Raw genomic sequence first — 20,251 nt, forward strand, 5'->3', positions numbered from 1 at the left:
TTACAGAACAGCAACAAGCTCGAGCTGCACAACCGGTTAGACGCCTCCAAACCCGGAAGACGCGCGTAAGGGATGGGGATCTCTCATTTCTGTTGATCAAACTTTACCGAGATTCACAAAACTTCGACTCCTGTCAGTCACTTCTGGTCATACTACAGCTTTGATAAGGATGGCAGCGTCCGCGATCTTCATCCTGGACCTTAAAGGCAAGGTAAGAGCGCGTGCACCTGTCAGAGAAAGGTCGTACAGTTTATACTCTCTCAGACAGTGACACTTTATTTGAAACATATATGCTACAGATAATCGATGCTTATAGATCAGTTTCCAAAGTAAATTGTGTGTATTTACTCACTTGAAGGTTTCTAAAACAACTAATGGTGTAAATATGGCACAAGAGTGATACACCTCACTCTAAAGTTAACAGCACTTTCACTGAAGGCAACTGCAATGTTAATGTTTCACATATTGCGTTTTTTGTACTTAAAAGTTATATTTAAAAAGTTATTCCTGCGGAAAAAAAAGTTGATGCTTCCTCTGATGCTTCACATCAGTACCATTTTATAATTTGAAATATTATTACAATTTAAAACTGTACTGTTTTATATATTAAATATTTGTGATTTATTCCTGTGATGGTGAAGCTGAATTTCTTCAGTGTCACATGATCCTTCAGAAATCATTCAGATTAACATATTATTGTCAATGTTGAAACAAAGGGCTGCTTAGGTTTTTTTTGTGTAAACTGATTTTTTTTTTTTTATGAATAGAAAGTTTAAAAGAGCATATTTAAAATCTTTTGTAACATTATAAATGTCTTTGCAGCCATTTTTCAGTCGATGTAATGCATCCTTGCTGAATAAAAGTACTAATTTCTTTCTTTTGAATGATAGTGTATCATAGTTTCCACAGAAATTTTAAGCACCAAAAAATAAATGAAATAAAATAATAATAATTAAAAATATTCCTTGAGCGCCACATAATACTGGAATAAAGTCTGAAGGATCATGTGACACTAAGGACCTGGAATAATGGCTCTAGACAAAATTAAAAGCAGTCATTCTAAATAGTAATATTATTTCATAATATTGCTATTGTTTAATTTTTGATTAAATAAATGCAGCCTTGGTGAGTATAAGAGACTTTAAATAACATAAAAAATTAATTATATATCAAGAGGTGTAAATATAAAGAGAAGCTCTAAACACATTTGTAAAATGTCGAAAGTAGTAGTGGGTGGATGGGAGTGTTTACATTACAACAGAGCTTCAGGGTCTCAGTGGAATGGATTACCCTCCAATATACCCCTGGATTTTTGGCAGTGCTGATGAAAGCGGTCTTGTCTGTGCCCTAGAGCAATCCAATATCTCTATCTGAAGGAATACTTCAACACCAGCCACGTTAAAGTCAGACTTCACTGATCTTTTATTTTCACCATACTATAAACCCTGAATGTATCTGTCAGTGAAAAAGTGACCAGGACTTAAAACATTTGATTGTATCTTGAAGTGATTAATAGAAGTATTTGTGTAGATATTGTTTCATTGATCATACTGCTTGAGCTGTTAACAATATTCTCAGACTGGTTCGAGTCAATGAAAACAAACCTTGTGCTGTAAGTGTCCTTTGGCCTGAGAATTTATCACAAGTGTTTACTGCTTTTGAGGCTCATTTCGCATGATGACTGGGGCCAAAACATCTCTAAGAAAATTAAAAGATTCTCTCTATTTACTGAGAGAACCTCAAGGTTTTCCAGAGTTTTTAAATGACGTTTTATATGTCATATTAATATAGAACTCATTAATATTCCACTCATGTAAAGTAAGTGATGCAGTGGTGACAGAGCAGAACTGGGATACTCCGTTTAATGAAAATCTGGTGCTTTCAACTTTGTTTCCATCTCTAAGGTGCTCATATGTCGAAACTACATGGGCAATGTGGACACGAATGAGATTGACAACTTTATGGCCATAATGATGAAGAGAGAGGAAGATGCAGATTTGTCACCAGTGGTTATTCACGGCTCTACCCACTTCCTCTGGATCAAGCACAGCAACCTCTACTGTATCCTCCATATGCTTACATCTAAATGTAAAAGTATAACCTTTATTTGCCTTTATTAAAATATCACTTTATTTGTGAATATTTGCACTATTGTTGTTTCAGTAACAGCTCTACAAATGGGTAGCGTATTTACTACTTAACAGCTTTTACTCAGTGGTTGCAATAACAAAGAAGAATACAAATGCTGCTCTTGTATACTCCTTCCTGTACAAATTAGTGGAGGTAACTGTGTTTTATATTTATCAACATGACACCGCCTTCCATAAAATCTTACACAGCACTGTTGGCTGTGTAAACATTGACATTTCCTCATTATAACATATCCTTACCAAATTTGTGTACATTTAATGTAGTAGTCTTGTATTAACCATTTGTTTGCAGGTGTTCACTGAATATTTCAAGTCACTGGAAGAAGAGAGTATTCGAGACAATTTTGTGACAGTATATGAGCTAATGGATGAAGTCATGGACTATGGATTCCCTCAGACCACTGATAGCAAGATCTTACTAGAGTAGGTTCTGACAGACTTACCATTCAGTCCCCACTGCTCAGAGAACAATGTTCATCACTCACTAAAAGTGCTATGAGGGGTCATCGTTCACTATTCAAGCTCAGAGCTATTCATAAGTCACTGTATATGCTTTGTGCAGAGGGCAGAGTTTGACAAAATGCTGTTATATGTGTTTCATAATACTCATAGAGATGATAGGACCAGAGAAGTGCAATATATTGTCGTATATAAGCATAAAGAGACCTTTTTTATGTCAAATTAGTTGAAAATTCATACTGAATAGCACACATACACATCTACACTTCTCAGATTTTTGTTCTGAAAACAACATTCTCGCAGAATCAATTTGGAAGGAATTAGGGAAGTTATTTAATGAATATTTAGGGGTTTGTTTTGGTGTATTTACTTAGATGCTCTATGCACATACTATGTGTGTAATGTTTGCGTTCACATTCATTTCTATTCGCAGTTGTATGTATGATAGATGAAGGATTTGTGGTAGAGGGCTGCATTGGGATTGGGACCCGCCGGGTCCCGCGGGACCCAACGCAAATCTCGCGGGAGCGGGCGGTTTGAACTTTGCTGCGGGCGGGAATGGGCGGCTAAAAAAAAACACTGCGGGATCGGGAGGTAGCCTAGCGACATGATGTCATTGTCAACAAAATCAAAGTACTTGAAGTCTAAAGAAATGCGCGGTAGCCTAAGCGTTTTAGATGTCCCCGATAGCCCAGGCTATATTCATCTTCCCTACCAGTGCGTCAGAATACATGCAGGTCAGGGAAAGAAACAAACATGAATCTCTTTAATAATAGCAATACAATACGTTTTTTTCCCCCCGCGGGACGGGAGAAGACACACAATCAATGCATCTCTATTATCGTGCGGGAATAAATTCTCAGAGTTTTGCGGGTGCGGGCGGGAGTGGACATAAATATTGCGGGAGCGGGCGGGAGTGTAACACACACGTTGCGGGAGCGGGCGGTAATGGTCAGAAATTCGGCGGGCGCGGGCGGGAGCGGGATGAAAAAAACAGTCCCGCGCAGGGCTCTAATTTGTGGTAAGGTAAACATTGCAGATATATAAGTGATGGAAATACAAAAAAAGAAAAACAAGTTTAGGTGTTTGTCAGCCTGTCTGTCCCAATGGACAGCCATGTTCTTCCCATGAGTTCTAATAAGCACCAGAGATCTGTTTACATACTCACTGAAGTTACTTGCTTCACTGACTAGTGACAAATAATGATGCTGCTCATCATATTGATAATGGCTGACATGCACTGGTGGGCTCATGTAATATTGAATCTTTTTATTTTTAATTGTTATTTTCTTATGTTAGCATGTCCTGATGGCCTTCTTTCACTTCAAAACCAGGTACATCACCCAACAGGGGCATAAGCTGGAGGTGGGAGCGCCACGGCCCCCAGCTACAGTAACCAATGCTGTGTCTTGGAGGTCAGAGGGCATCAGATACAGGAAAAATGAAGTCTTCATGGATGTCATTGAGTCTGTCAACCTATTGGTGAGATGATTTTAATGTACTGTAGTGACAACATTCCTCAATCAGCCAATCAAATGATTGGGTTAGGGCTGGGGCTTCAACATCATTCTTTTAAACCTATGATTTTCTTATGACTTGAGGGGTTTGTAATGTTTTTAGAGGTTTTAGGACCAACAAAAGATGTTAATTCAGGAATACATTCTAATTGGTAAAATTAGTCATTGTAGATGTGCCTCATATTAATGTTAATTATTATATAATGCATCTATGCAATTAATACTCTTGAGTGATTAGTCCTTATCGAATTTCAGCACATGACACTAACAAAAATTTGAGGTCAATATTTTTTTTTTAAAGAAATTAATATTTCATTCAGCAAGAATGATGCAATAAATTTATCAAAATTGAGAGTAACGACTTCTACATTGTTTCAAATGATTTCTATAACATTCTGTCATTATGATTTTTAGATTAGCAATAAATAAATGCGGTTCTTTTGGACACTGTACTCATTAAAGTGTGCTGAAAAAAATGCATCACAGTTTCCACAAAAATATTAGGCAGCACATTTTTTTGTTTAAAGCTAATAAAGCACCAGGATATTAGAATGATTTTTGTAGTATTATATTTAATTGAAGACTAGAGTAATGGCTACTGAAAGTTTAGCTTTGCCAGGAATAAACTGCACTTTAAAATACATTTAAATACATTATGAAAAAATAACAGTTTAAGTAAATAAATTGCAATAAATAACAAAGGCATAACATGCATTACCTATTTGAATAAGTAAAAAGTAGCTTATATTATAGTGTAATATAAAAATGAGCATGTTACTTTCCTTGTTGTGGAAAAAAAACACTTTCCACATACTGGATCAGTTTTGCGTATTCAGTGCAGACATCAAACAGCCCACGCTATCGCTCCATCATCGTACTGTACCTTAGCCGACCTCCTTCATGTTCTCCAGGGTCAAGGGTTAGGTCTCCAGACTTCCTTAGATAGAGAGAGGGAGGAAGCAGCTGCCGTCTTTTAAGTTCTTGTTGCCTTTCTTTTCTGCTTAACTCTCAGCCCCCTGACTGGACTGGCTTTTGATGGATTCATTAGCGCTCCTCAGGGTCGGGGGTCTAAACGCTGCCAGACAGTAGCGTTGAGCAGCACCACTCTTCTGATTAAGAGCTAAATCATGTCTCATTGCTTTCTAATTGTGCATTGCTATTCATCCGTGCAGATTTCTCGCTCTGGCTTTTTCTGGCTCTTGTATCTGAGAGCCCTCGGAGGTATTGAATCAATGTGGACTTTTGAGGTTTAGATCTACCTTCTGAGTCCAGCTTGTATGCTTTTAATATTTTACCATAATATAATATATTACATTCTCATATCCATAGTTATCGCAGCATATTCAACCCTCTCTTTCCAAGAGCATTATGGCACAAATCACACGGTTACTGCCTTGCCCGACAGAGCGTAATAAATTGTAGATGGCAGTAATGGTGATGATGCAATATCGCACCTTGCCACTCTTGATTGTGCTTTGCATTTATCTTCTCTGTTTTTGTCCGTTATAGGTCAGTGCTACAGGCAGTGTTCTGCGTAGCGAGATTCTGGGCTGCGTCAAACTCAAAGTCGTTCTGTCAGGCATGCCTGAGTTAAGGCTGGGACTCAATGACAAAGTTCTCTTTGAGATCACAGGCCGTGAGTATACCTATCCATCTTAAAAACTGAAATGTCACTTTTTGAAACGAAAACAAATAATAATGATAAGAATGTCAAAACATAGAAATAAAGTTAAAAATAGTGCAAATAGTAACAAATCTTATTTTTCAAACTTAAAGGGGGTCATATGATGCGCTCTCATGTCTTCCTTTGTCTTTGGAGTGTTACAAACTGTTTTGTGCATATACAAGGTCTGCAAAGTTGCAAAGATTAAAGTCTCAAACCCAAAGAGGTATTCTTTATAAAAAGTTAAGACATCCTTCCTAAAACTGCTCATTCAAACACGCCCCCACATGTCTACGTCACGGTGTGGGAAGATTTGCATAACCCCGCCCAAATGTATACACACTGATAGAAGTACAGCGCAAATATTCGAGTGTGTGCAGCACATTTTACAGAGGACTATTTCCTGAACCTGGAAGAGTAGCCTACAATGTGAGGACACTATAAAGTGGGGCAATTCCAACGTCGCAAGGACAGTCTGGTGCTTCTGACTCACAGCCTGTAAGTACGTTTCGATTTTTAAAGAATTTGCTACTGACTATTCAAACACGAGTTTTGAGCAGTATAGAGTAGTGCTTGTTTTGGCATTTCTACGATTACAAATGCAGACAATGCGTAAAAAGACTGTATGAGTCATTATAATCAGTAATTATGTCCTCACTGGATGCAACAAATGCCTTGTTTAAACTGGGTTTTATTATTTTTGTCTTGTTGCGCCGGGACACGACATCACAATACGGTGAGGGGCGTAACATTTCCGTCACACTCTTGAGGTATTCGGCCGATCACAAAGCACCGGATATTTATATTTATATTTATTTATATTTATTCATTTAGCTGACGCTTTTATCCAAAGCGACTTACAATTGCTATATATGTCAGAGGTCGCACGCCTCTGGAGCAACTAGGGGTTAAGTGTCTTGCTCAGGGACACATTGGTGTCTCACAGTGGATTCGAACCCGGGTCTCTCACACCAAAGGCATGTGTCTTATCCACTGCGCCATCACCACCCACGGATAGCTGGCCAATCAGAGCACACCTCGCTTCGCAGAACGACGAGCTTTGTAAAAATCGACACGTTTCAGAAAGGTGGAGCATAGAGGAGCAACAATAATGTACAGTATGTGGAAAATAATGTGTTTTTTGAACCTCGAACCACGTACACACATTGCATTACACCAAATACACAAAATATTGTTCTTTTTAGCAACATCATATGACCCCTTTAAAAGGCTTATTTTCCCAATATGTAGATTTTTAAGTATATTTAAGTATAGCAGCTTAATTATAAACTTTCTTATAAGACTTGTCATAAACAGAAATGAACAAATCAACAGAAATTTCACCAACAAGAGGTTGAATGAGGACAACTCTGAAATAAATGAAAGCATGTTTCTGCATGTAAACCACAAAATGTACAAAATATATCAATATCACAATTAAATCTGTTTACAAGATTTCAAGGTTAATATTTACCTTTTTTCTGTCATTATTTCTCCATTTGCTTTTGGTGACACAAATGCTACATTTCAGTCTTAAAATGACCTTGTATTTTTATTTATTTTATTTTTTTTCCAAGTAGTGCAGAAAGAGACTCAATTTCAAGGGCTGCTAGTCAAGCAGTCAGTTGATTGTCTTAACCTATTTTATAGTAAGCATCTCTCTCATTTGCACTTGTTAGGTGAATTCCATTTTTCCGATTCTCTTGGTTAATCCCCACCCCAGGCCTAACCCAGCGGGTGTTAGTTTCACAGCAGGCCAGATCTCAGTTATGTATTCTGCATGTGCGGTATAAATGCACCTTGCATTCTAGAACAGAGGCGCTCTGGATTTACTCTACTACTGAAAGGGAATCGATATCAAATTAATTGAGTGATGATCTTCTGTTCAAAATAAATAAATATCAGTTTCATCCTTATAATTAGATGCATCTATTAACCAAGCTGTGCTGTGGGAGCTGATGACCTCCCCAACATTTTATAGACATTACAAGCTACCCTTTCAGTTTACTTCTACAGGAAACTGTTTTATCAGATACGGTTTCAGGGAAGTGAAAAAGACCTGGTTGTTTCCTGTGCCACTTCCCACTATAAAACTGAACTATGGCGCAAATTATTGTAAACACAGTTGAAGGTAAAAGGTGCCATACTGTTATTGCATCAGTTGAAGAAATCTCTTCTCAGCTCAGCAGTAGAATGAGAATTAGACAAGTGAAACACTGCCCTCCACAGACTCTAGATTGAAAATGCAAGTTTTTATTATGGTGAAGATTCAGTTATAGGACATTTAAGTGGACAAAAAAATAGTATTTTCTGTAATAATATTAAGGTTGATATGACACATTTTCACATTATAAAGTGATCAGTTGCATTTTATTTTCATTCATTCATTCATTTGAACCCTGTGATGCATGGATTTTAAGTCACAAATGGAAGATTTGTGGAGTATTTTAATCTGTTATTTTAAAATTGTTTAAACTATTTATACTATTGTAATATTTATTAATATACTATATTAATATAATATTTTGATTTGGTCATTTTAGTTTGTTATAATAATTTTGTTCTTTGGTCATTTTATATGTATTTTTATAAAAAAATAAAATCTGATATTTATGTTTAGTGATTTGAGTACTTTAACTTCAACTTACATTTTATAAATTAGCTCCCAAATCAACATTTCTATTTTTTTCATCTAATATATATTTACTTTTATTTCTATTTTCAGTTAGCAACAACTATTTTGAATAGTTTTCATTTACAAAAACAGAACTTGATCAGGGATGATGAAGACACACAACACACACACACACACACACACACACACACACACACACACACACACACACGTTGGTTTTTGTGGTTTATGGGGACTCTCCATAGGCGTAATGGTTTTTATACTGAACAAACTGTGTGTGCTATTGCCCTACACCAACCCTACACCTAAACTTAGCCCTCACAGGAGACTTTGTGCATTTTTAGATTTTCAAAAAAACACCATTTAGTATGTTTTTTAAGCCTTTTGAATTACAGGGACATAGGCAGTGTCCTCATAAACCACCTTCATATTGTAATACCTCTGTCATACCCATGTCATTATACAAATTTGTGTCCTCATAAACCACATAAACATGCACACACACACACATATACATACACACTAATATATATATAAATTTTGTACATTATATAGAGTTATTGATGTATGAATTATAGGTCAAACCTGCTATCTTTAGAGCACTTTTACAGCCGAGTCAAACGATGTGTACCTAAAAGTGTACATCTGCTTCTGAAGACCAACCACTTTCCCTGAAGCCTCTGCCTGTGGACCCTGGGGAGCCAATCAGAGAGCTATAAGAGAGCATCCTAACCTCTCCGACCTTTAATCCCCGCGGTTGATGTCATCAGTAGGTGCTGCAGCGGCTCCCAGCAGGTCTCATCTGCGGCAGAGGACACAGACACCCAGAGCTTCTGATCTGACCTCTGTGTTCCAGCTCAAACCTCTGAGAGCTCTTTCATGTTTCACTGTAAATGTCACTCCTGGATGGAGTGGAATACATTCATAAATATAAAGGGAGGCTCACACACGCACACATTGCTGCCGTGAGTGTGCTGTTGAAATCCCACTGCTCTCTGGTATTAGTGAGTTTTGTGGCTCAGAGGCCCTGAGTCATTAAGAAGCTCTTCTGTAGTCACTGCCTTTCCCTTTGCTGAGGTCAAACAAATAAACTACGTCCACACTTACCTGGGTGCACAGAAGTGCTATTGTTTGCAATTTCCAGGAAACACATTATGCTCTGTGTGAATGTGATGTGTGTGTGTGTGTGTGTGTGTAGCTTTCAACTTGATTAACTAGCTTTACACATTATAATCATCAGTGACCACTTTTCTTATATTAGAATTCACCCTGCTCTCACTGGGCTTCTGTTATGCTTTCTCTCAGGAGAGAAGAGCAAGTCTGTGGAGCTGGAAGATGTGAAATTTCATCAGTGTGTGCGTCTCTCTCGCTTTGAGAACGACAGGACTATCTCTTTCATCCCACCTGATGGAGAATCTGAACTAATGTCTTACAGACTCAACACCACGGTCAGTGCTGCATGTATACATCTCTCCGATCAATGAGTTTAGACATATTTTGTCAAAGGTATCTTAATAATGCATAGGAATTTAAAACAAAGTTTATGTGATTAATTCATGTGTTTATTGACTGATTGATTTGTAACATAGTTAAGTATTTTTTAGGGTTTTTTTGTGCCGTTGTAATGATGGGGTCTCAGTGAGATTTGTTTAAATAAAAACAGAAGAATCAAAGAACGTGGATATGATGAGAAAACAACACAAGAACTTCAAAGTAGATAACATACAAAGAATTTTTAATGAAAATAATTTGAAATTAAAAGACAAAATCAAGAAACAAAGGTTATGTTTTGAATGGCACTAGCTTACTGTATTACTTTTATTATTTCTGTAGTATATACTATGTATACTGTGAAAAGCATTTAAATTTATATTCCACTTCCAGTGTGAGGAAATTAATTGGAAGTAGTTACATAATTTTTTTGACTAATCTTTTTTTTTTTTTACTTTTTTTTTATACTAATAATTTTGCTTATCGTTTAAAGTTTATACAAAAATCGCATTCAAATGGACATGTTTTTTTTTTTTTTAATGTTAAAGATATATGATGCTATATATACACTACCTTTCAAAAGTTTGGAGTCATTAAGATTTTTAATGTTTTGAAGGAACGTTTTTTTTTTACTCTCAATGGCTGCATTTATTTGATAAGAAATACAGTTAAATCAGTAAGATTGTGAAATATTATTACATTATTTTATGTTATTTTTTGATGAATTGAAAGTTCAGAAGAACAACATTTATTTGAAATGGAAGTGTTTTGTAACATCATACTGTACATCCTTGACAAAAGTATTCATTTCTGTTCATTTCTATTAAGTGTTAATAAGCAAAACTACTAATTTCTTAAAAAAAAAATAATAATAAAAAAAAATGAATAAATTGTACTGACCCCAGGCTGTAGAATGGAAAATTGAAATGTATTTTTAACATTATAATTATTTTTGCTGTCACTTTCAAACATAAATTCATATATATATAAACCGTGCCCTCCATAAGTATAGGAACAGTAAAGACAAAATTCCTCTGTTGGCTGTGGAGTCAAGAATGTAGATGTCACATTTTGACTACAGAATGTCACATTTTATTATTAGCCATTTCAACACACACATGTTTTACCAAATAAAAAGAACAGTACTTTTAGAGTTCATCCCACTCATTGATGTGAGCATAAGTATTGGGACAGTTGAACATAAGGCAGATATAAAAGATTAAAAGCTATTATTTAGTTGCAGATCCCTTGCGCACAATCACAGCAGTGAGTCTGTGACCCATAGACATCACCAGACTCTTGGTCTCATCCTTTGAAATACTTTTCCCAGCCTTTAATGCAGCCAATTCCAATTGTTGTTTGTTTTGTTTTCTGCCTTTACTCTCCTCTCCAGCTGGTGAAATTCATGTTCAATCGGATTTAAATCTGGAGTTTGACTTGGGCAATCTAAGACTTCCCATTTCTTTGCCCTTATAAATTCCTTGACTGAACTGGCAGGGTGTTTTGGGTCATTGTCCTGATGCAATATGAAGCACTTCCCAATGAATCTGGTGGCATTTTCTTGAATATTGGTAGGCAAGATGGTTTTGTACCCTTCCAAATTCATTAAAGTTGAGAGGGCCTGTTCCAGAGGCAGCCATACATGCCCATGCCATGACACCATCTCCACCATGCTTTACAGATGAGGCTGTATGCTTGGGATCATTTGCAGTTCCTTTTTTTTCTCCACATTTTTGCTTTCCCATCACTTAGATAAAGGTTCATCTTTGTCTTATCGGTCCATAAACACAGTTCCAAAACTCCGGCTCACCTTTGTGCTTTTTTGCAAACTCTAATCTTGCCTTTCTATTTTTGGTGCTGGTCAGAGGTTTGCATCTTTAATTCTGTGTCAAAGTCTCCTGAGGACAGTAGATTGTCAGAGCATCACCCCAGCTTACTGGAAGTTGTTGGTGATTTTACAGACACGTCTTTTAGGGTTCATTTTCACAGCTTTTATGATTTGTCTGTCATCAACTACTGTTGCTTTCTCAGCCGATCAGGTTGTTGTTGGTTGCTGGTGTCGCTGGTGGTTTCCAAACTCTTGATTTCTCCATGCCCTTTGTTTTTGCTATAGCTCTAATTGACCTCCTCTTTTCTTTTAGCATCCAATTTGCTTGCTTTTCTCTCAAAGTCAGCTCCCTCATCTTCATCCTGGTTTGTGTGTGTCATCATCGAATGCAAGATTCAGAATGCAGAAGTAATGGATATAACTGATACGACACATTCCCTGCTTTTAATATCTGGAGAATTAATGCAACAGGACACAAGCTGATCACTTAGAAAGACCTGTGAGGCAACTTTTCCAATACTTATGCTCACATCAGATAGGGGGATGAAACTCTAAAAGTGCTGAACTTCTTAGCTGGTAAAACATCTATGTGTTGAATCACCCAATAATAAAATATGATCTTCTGTAGTTTTGTCTCATATTCATCTTTTAATCATATTTTATAAATGTCTCGACTCCACAGCCAACAGAGCAATTTTGTCTTTACTGCTCCAATACTTTTGGAGGGCACTGTATGTATATATTATATTGTAATATTACATTTTGAAAGGATGTTATGTTGTTGGAAGTATTACTGTATTTAATTTATTTAAGAAGATTATATGTCAAAAAGGCAAGTCGGTGGCTCAGTAAGTGGCGGCAGACTTACTGCTCTATTCTTTTCTCTGTCACTCCTATGTTCTGACAGGTGAAGCCTCTAATATGGATTGAGAGCGTAATAGAGAAGTTCTCTCACAGTCGAGTAGAGATCAAGGTTAAGGTAGAGCTGCACACATACACACAATCTACACACTCCACTGATTCTTGCTTTGCCTCCTCCAGCACACTCCTTGCTTTCAGTAATTAGCTTTCAGGCTTCTGTCCTGGGGAATGGCTGGACGTTTACCTGAGCTGTGTCCAAAGACTTGTCGGATTCAGACATAAACATGCTTTGTCCTATTGCCCTTGCCATACTAAAGCTTTAGTTTCTGAAAGTGTAGCTTTGGAAGTTTTACTTGGTGTGCGAAGTTATAGTTCCTCCACCTGTTCTCCAGGCCCGCAGTCAGTTCAAGAGCCGCTCCACTGCCAACAATGTGTCCATCTTAGTTCCTGTTCCCAGTGACGCTGACTCCCCCAAATTGAAGACCACCACGGGCCAGGCTAAATGGGTTCCTGAGAAGAGTGCTGTAGAATGGAACATCAAGTCCTTCCCTGTACGTACCATGCATGCTTTACTTATGTTTTTCAAGATGTTTGAGATCTTTGTGGCAAATAACTAACATTCAGATTTCTGAAAATCCTATTTTGAAATTTAAAAAACAACAACAAATCAATCAAATTGTTGCTGATTTCACAGTGACAACATAACAAATGTAAGTCCACTTCGCACTTTTAAGAGCCTTCCAAAAATATTGCTATTACTGGCAATAAAATGATAAAATATTTAGTTTAAATATTGATTGCAATTTTGTTTATATATTTTCATTTTATTATTTATTATTTGAGTTTAAATATTGCTTGTGAATTTTTGTTGTATGTATTTTACATTTTTACATTTTATTTTTCTTTTATGTCTTGTTTTTAATTTATTTTGTTTATTTTTGTGTATTTTTTTCCCTTTCCTCTTCAATTAAAGGCAAAAGCCCATAAAAAGAGTGTATATTCTAGTAGTATATATTCTGGAGTTTTGTGCTGTTGCAAGCCTTGTAGAGACAGGAAAGTTTGTATCGCCCACTTAGGAATATGACTCACAAGACTCATCTAGAACTGAACTGTTAATTAGGACTTAAGACTGAAGTGATGATTGTTGCAGTGTTAATTGGACAGTTAGATGTGTCAGAAACTAATGATGTGTCTTTACTTGTTGAAGGGCGGGAAAGAGTTCATGATGCGAGCTCATTTTGGACTGCCAAGCGTGGAAAGTGATGAACTCGAGGGCAAGCGACCAATCACAGTGAAGTTTGAGATTCCTTACTTCACAGTGTCAGGCATTCAGGTGCAGCAAAACACATTTGCCTCAAAATATTCTTGATAATTGTTACGATGCAGTTTTTTGTAATTCATTTTGTTTGTGTTTACAAACACAGGTGCGATACTTGAAGATTATCGAGAAGAGCGGATATCAGGCATTACCGTGGGTGCGTTATGTTACTCAGAGTGGAGGTGAGACATATTCAGAAATTCCCTCACGTTTACTCAAATATCGTTCTGATATAAAGTTTACCTTCACCCTGCATTAAAAGTTCAGTGAACATGAGCCTTACTCTGCCCCCCCCCCCCCACACACACACACAGTTTGAAATAGTGTAGACTATCAGTTTCCATTTGCATCAGCGACACCAGAGGAGAGAGAGAGAGTCAATCTAATCCCTCAGCCCTGTTCACTTATTCATAAGAAATGCAAAGCAGACATCAAATCTTAAACCACAATGGAATTCTTCAGATATATCCAAACATCCAAATGTCAATAACATATTCAAATGCTTTCAGTTCAACTTTCATGCACTCGTTATTTTATATATACAGTTTATTAGTTGTACTTTCTGACTTTGCTTGAACATTTTTGACAGATTATCAACTGAGGACCAACTGAGAGAGGACAGCGCCTGTGTTTGTTGTGTGTTCTGTCTGTCCTTTTTCATCTGTGAGACGGCTACTGCTTTTCACACAGCAGTTGGACTGCTATTGCTTTTATCTGAGATCAGGTTTTACAAATTAAACAAGGAAGTCAGACCGCAAAGTTACTAAGAAACCCCTATAAAACTATTGATTTTGGATTATAATCCAAAGGTTGTGTTACAGAAACATCCTAGAATCTAACCTATATATGTTCTATTTAAAAAGATCTTTCCATCCTCATGTTGTTCCAAGACTGTATGCATTTCTTTCTTTTATTCAAACACAAAAGAATCCATTCATACTGTGAAAGTCAGTATGATTTAATGTTGTTGTTGTTTTGGACCCCATTTACTTACATTGTATGGACAAAAGTGGTTTAAACAATTAAAATAACATTTTATATTCCACAAAAGAAAACAAAACAGACCAAGTTCAGGGTTATTAGCATTAACTAAATTTAGAACTATAATCATAAAAAATGCATTACTTGAAATAAAGTAAAACATTAACTGATATAAAATAAAACAAAAACATATTATTTTAGGAAGTTTAAGTTGAAGTACTAAAATAACTAAAACTAAATAAACTGAAACTTAATAAAACTATATAAAATGAGTAAAACACACAACAAAATGAGTAAAACTAACTAAAATTCAAATAAAAACAAATCAATAAAATTAATTCAAAATATTTAAACTACAATACTATATCAATGACTACATTTATATCCACCTTCGTTTGAGATTTAAACAATATTGTGATTAATCTTCACTTGATGTAAACACAATACTTTGATCAAATTGATTAAGCTCATAATTGTGGAAACGATAATTGAGTCCCACTTTATATTAGCTGGCCTTAACTACTATGTAATTACATTTAAATTAATTGTGATACAGTACACTTTTGTGTACATGTTTTTACATTGTACTTAATGTTTAAAAAAATACCTGCATGTAGTTACATCTGTAATTAATTTCTGTAATTATATTCATAGTTGTTTACTGTTGACTCATCCCTTACACCTTAACCTACTCTTAAACCTACCCATACCACCAAACCTGTCCCTAACCTTACCCATATCCCACCTCAATAGCAGCAAAAGTGTTTTGCAATACAATATGAACACGATAAGTACATTATACTTATTAGTATAATAGTAGTATGTATTATACTAATAATAGTATAATAGTATGTATTATACTATTATACTATTATTAGTATAATAGTATAATACATAGTAGTTAATGCCACCTAATATAAAGTGGGACCTTGGAAATAATCACATTTTTGGTGCACATGTAAATGTAGTCAGTGATACTAAAATAACACTGCAGATTTGGAACAACATAAGAGTGTTTTTCCTTTTTCAATTTTCATTTTTATTCGAATTATCTCTTTAACTTGTCAGATGTTCACTTAAGCTACTTATTTTCATTTCTGCTGTAGGTGGCGGGACTATCTCTCAGTGTAATATTATGATCTTATGTCTGTAGAGCTCTAAACACAACCACAGGCCTAATGAAATGAATACCTTGAGCTCAAAATCAATGATTTATAAGGCAGCGTACTGTTAGGACACTACTGTAACACTATATTTTCACCAGAGTGGCCCATATCTTTGTCTTTGGTTTGTTTGTGCTCACTCAATATACCACGAATGCCTACACACTTTTAACGGTAGAATGAAAAGCGCAAATGCTTAATGACATTACCATGAACCATTCAGCAAATAACTCGGCTGCATGTTGATGCTATATTAATTATGGTTGCGTTTGCTTCTTTAATCCCCAGCGGTCAACACATCTGATCACACATCATTTTTTGTATGTCATTGTAAGTGTTCATGCAGGGAAAATACTCTCAGATTTTCTTTCATTCAGCATGCATTGCACCACTTGTTTTATCAGTGCGACAGTTGTGTGTGTGTATGTGTGTGTGTGGAATACTGTCTGCTACCTCTGCAGAGGCAGCAGAATATATGATTTTTCACGTCAAAACGGCTTTCTTCCTCATTTATTTACCAAAGGTCAATGGCGTGACAACATCTGATATTTATTTCACACTGAATATGAAATATGTATTTTTGATCTTTTTTTATTGACAACTTTTTTGCTCAATACTATACTAAAGGTCATTGTGAGAAAATAAATGGATTTTTGTTTTGGCAAGCGTTTTTGTGATTATTTTCTGTGCTGTATGGAAAGGCCTATTTTTTTGTTTATTTACCTATGGATATCCAAGCTATTGAAATAAATTGCTGTTTTATGCAGGGGTATGAGTAAATGGATCAAATATGTTCTTTTTCAATCATCCATTGTATGCATTACTATTGTTGCTCGCCTTCATTCTTATCAGTCTTAACACATGACAGGGCAATAGATGGGTGACAATGGGTCACAGAGTCAGCTATTGTTTGCATAGTGACTGAGCAGCTGTTGCACAATAGCCAGCTTGTTGTGGGTGAGAACAGGCATTGCACAACACCACCCAGCCCATGATAACGGTCCCTCAGCCCATTACTGGCCCTTTCAGAAATGACTTCTGTCTTAAGAGTGCGGCCTATGGATGAATGACTCAGCTGCACTATTTCTCAAACACAATTTCTCAGATATACAAAAAGGACCAAACTTAAACATTTTAACAAGCCAGTAGCTTTCGGTTATTTCTAGATTCATTTTTTTTTTTAACCAAAAAATAATAACTATTGCATTGCAAAAAGAGCACACAAAGAATCTTATTTTATGATGACTCTTTAAACCAAATCCAGACTGTGTTTTGACCTCAAAATATATTTGGACATCTGATGCATGTATGTCAGTGCATACAAAACTAAATGATAATCAAAGTAGCATATGCAATCAAATATCCTTGACCTTTTCCTCAAGTTCACTTATTTGAGCCACTTTTGCAATGACTTGTAACCATTTTGTTCTAGGATCATTTTTAGTAGATGTTGAAGTCATGGTACGTCCACAATAGTGTTTTTAAACATTTTCCAGAAGTTACTGAAACATATGTAAACCCTTATATCACCTTGCTGCGTGGGCTTAAAATGTCATTTACGCTCACTGAGAAGATACAGAGAGACCAGATATAATAAGACACAATTATCATGCTATTATTAGCACAATCATTGTATCCAAAATGTTCCACCATTCACTGGTGCATGCAGGTTACACTTAAAATAGCCATTTAATGTATGGTCTAAAATGCATCTGTCATCAGCTGTTTTGCTGGAGGACAGCAATTGCAAGTATATATTCTGTCATCTTTGCAGGAGAAGACTGCACAGAGTAACATTTATGTATTGTATCACTATGAAATTGAATAGCATGCACAACAATGCCAGCTGGACCTTATATAATAAGATACAATTATCATGCTATTATTATTATGTACATATTCACTATATAAATGTGTTTTTAAATTTAGCTCCTCAATTGAAGGTTGCTTTGGATAAAAGTGTCTGCTAAATGAATGAATGTAAGTAAACGTAAATCCAGATTAATTTGGATGTAGCCTCAGTTACCTTTAAGTTCACACAGGTGTCCTACCAGCATAACCACAGGTGGAGCTCATTGCATTTACTTGGAACATAGTCTGCTAAGGTAAGTGTCAAAAGACCTTTTTTAATAATTTTATAATTTAAAACCTTTTAAACCTCTTTTGGCTAAATGGTTTGTGGGAATAGTGTGATTGAAATGTTTTCAAATGCCACTTGGTTTGATATTCAGCTACGAAATATACTGACATTCACATATATATTAAATGCATCCAAAGTTTTATTTTGCTGCCTGCTTTTCAAAAGTAATTTCTCCAAAGTTGTCAAGGCAGAGCCTGAATGTTTGTTTATTATGCGTACAAATTGAAATAGATTTCCACTAAATGGCTTCAACCAGCCATCTGTTTATCGCCATCTGTTTGTGAATATTTTTCATAAGCTCAGCTTCAATCAGCTTTCCTGTTTCTACAAAGAAAAATATCCCTCTTTTCATTAGAAACATTTACAAAAAAACACACACCCCAATCAATTCAAAATGCATTCACATCCTGCAGACTGACATTCTGATCTTTTATTTGCTCCATAGAATTGCCTGCACAGGTTGTAGTACAAATTCACACACAGGTGAATTCAGCTGACACAGTCAGTCAATGTGCGCATACATCAGAGCTCCTGAAAATCTGAAGACATCCCAAAATGAACAATCACTTGGTATGCTCACCATTGCCCACATAAATAAAGCAGTCAAGGACACACACATATTGTCCAATAGCGTTGGAGATAAAGCAGCAGGTTTTACCTAAAATCAATTAAAGATAAAATTTTAATTGCTTTTGTGCTTTTTCAGTACTTTTAACTGTACTTTATTGGAGTGATGCATGTAAAAGCTGAATGTTTGTGCTTAAATGTTTAATGCTTGGATCCTTGAGCCAAAATGTCATTGTAAATGTCACATATGATTTGTGACTAGTTTAATGGGTGCAAAGAATCACCGAGGGTATTGTTTTTTTTTCATCTCAGTTCCTGTTGAGTAAAAGAATGGTATATTTTTTATGTAGTCACAGTTATATCAGACGAGCCAGACTTGAAGCAGTCTCTCTTCTTGCTTGCATCTGGCCTGAAATGCTGAAGATTCCCACTGTCCTGTCCCACCGTCTCTGTCCCGGTCCTGACCTCTCTAAGAGGAAAACTACTGCAGCATAAATCCCGACCACTAACACTGTAAAACTCCCACCAACCAGCATCACCATCCCGGATATATACATGTCATTCAGTGCTTTCCCAGGTTTCGGCATGTGGTAGGACAGGGCCACATCCAGCAGGACAGCTCCACAAATGAGCAGAGATAACCCCGTGATCAACATGATGAGGACGTCAGATAAACCACCGCTTTTTAGCATGTTGATTCGCCGCCTGCTGCGCACACAATTCATGTCCTGGACAGCAGAACTCAGCAACTGCTTGAGGAGGACGGCTAGAGCGAGAAGGCAAAGAGCAGTTCCGGTGCCCAGTCGCCACTCGCTGGAAAGGCTGGTGGTGGTGGAAAGGAGGCATACACCACCCAGGCCGCAGCCTAAGATCAAGGCCACTGAAGCACAGTAGCATAATAAGGATTTGCGTGGCTCGTTGAACCACCAGAGCTCCACCTGCTCCTCCAGGAGGTTCTGCTGGATGCGAGCCGGGTCAGGATGAAAGTGGCCCCAAGGAGGGGAATAGTCCTCTAGTTCTGACATGATGTTCGCTACTAATGGTGCTCAAGACAGGCCCCAGCTGTGAGAAGACACTTGGTTATAGTTCCTGGAGAAAACAAGTTAGAAATTAGGTAAGATGATACCATGTGTGCAGATGACAAAATATACATAAATAAAAATCCAGATAAATTCATTATTTCATGTGGTTGCCAGAAATTCACATTAAAAATATATTTATAAATATATGTTTATTTCACAGTTCATAACTGAATATTTCATTATTTTTATCACTTATATTCTATAATATACCAATGCAAAATACCTGAACATATAAATCTGCTTTTGTATCCTAAAATACTTACCGATAACCAAAATAAAAATATGAAAAAGTAGTCAAATAAAATAAATGGACACATGATGAATTAAATAAAATATCATCAGGGTTAGCCATGCTATGAGTATAACACATATCACCAAAATAAAGCATTATCTAAA

At 36.4% G+C, this 20,251-nt stretch overlaps 2 protein-coding genes across 3 annotated transcripts; one reads left to right on the forward strand and one right to left on the reverse strand.

Moving 5' to 3' along the window:
* The first annotated feature begins 26 nt into the window (after positions 1–26).
* Positions 27–16,831, forward strand: LOC306844653 (AP-1 complex subunit mu-1-like). 2 transcript variants are annotated; one of them, XM_079376943.1, is made up of 13 exons: positions 27–211; positions 1,905–2,061; positions 2,216–2,283; positions 2,443–2,573; positions 3,944–4,091; positions 5,636–5,762; positions 9,730–9,872; positions 12,651–12,722; positions 12,997–13,155; positions 13,812–13,937; positions 14,029–14,104; positions 14,512–15,711; positions 15,782–16,831. In XM_079376943.1, the coding sequence occupies exons 1-12, from the start codon at positions 170–172 to the stop codon at positions 14,532–14,534; spliced, it is 1,272 nt and encodes a 423-aa protein (XP_079233069.1). In that variant the 5' UTR covers positions 27–169; the 3' UTR covers positions 14,535–15,711; positions 15,782–16,831. The 2 variants fall into 2 exon arrangements, with proteins under 2 accessions (XP_079233069.1, XP_079233068.1); XM_079376942.1 differs by having other exon boundaries at positions 15,790–16,729.
* A 2,298-nt stretch (positions 16,832–19,129) lies between these two features.
* On the reverse strand, positions 19,130–19,798 carry LOC306844890 (transmembrane protein 125-like; the record flags this gene model as incomplete). Its single annotated transcript, XM_079377317.1, has 1 exon — positions 19,130–19,798. The coding sequence occupies one exon, from the start codon at positions 19,796–19,798 to the stop codon at positions 19,130–19,132; it is 669 nt and encodes a 222-aa protein (XP_079233443.1).
* Between the last annotated feature and the right edge of the window lie 453 nt (positions 19,799–20,251).

The sequence above is a fragment of the Barbus barbus genome (genome assembly GCF_936440315.1).
Source record: "Barbus barbus genome assembly, chromosome: 25".
Lineage (NCBI taxonomy): Eukaryota > Metazoa > Chordata > Actinopteri > Cypriniformes > Cyprinidae > Barbus > Barbus barbus.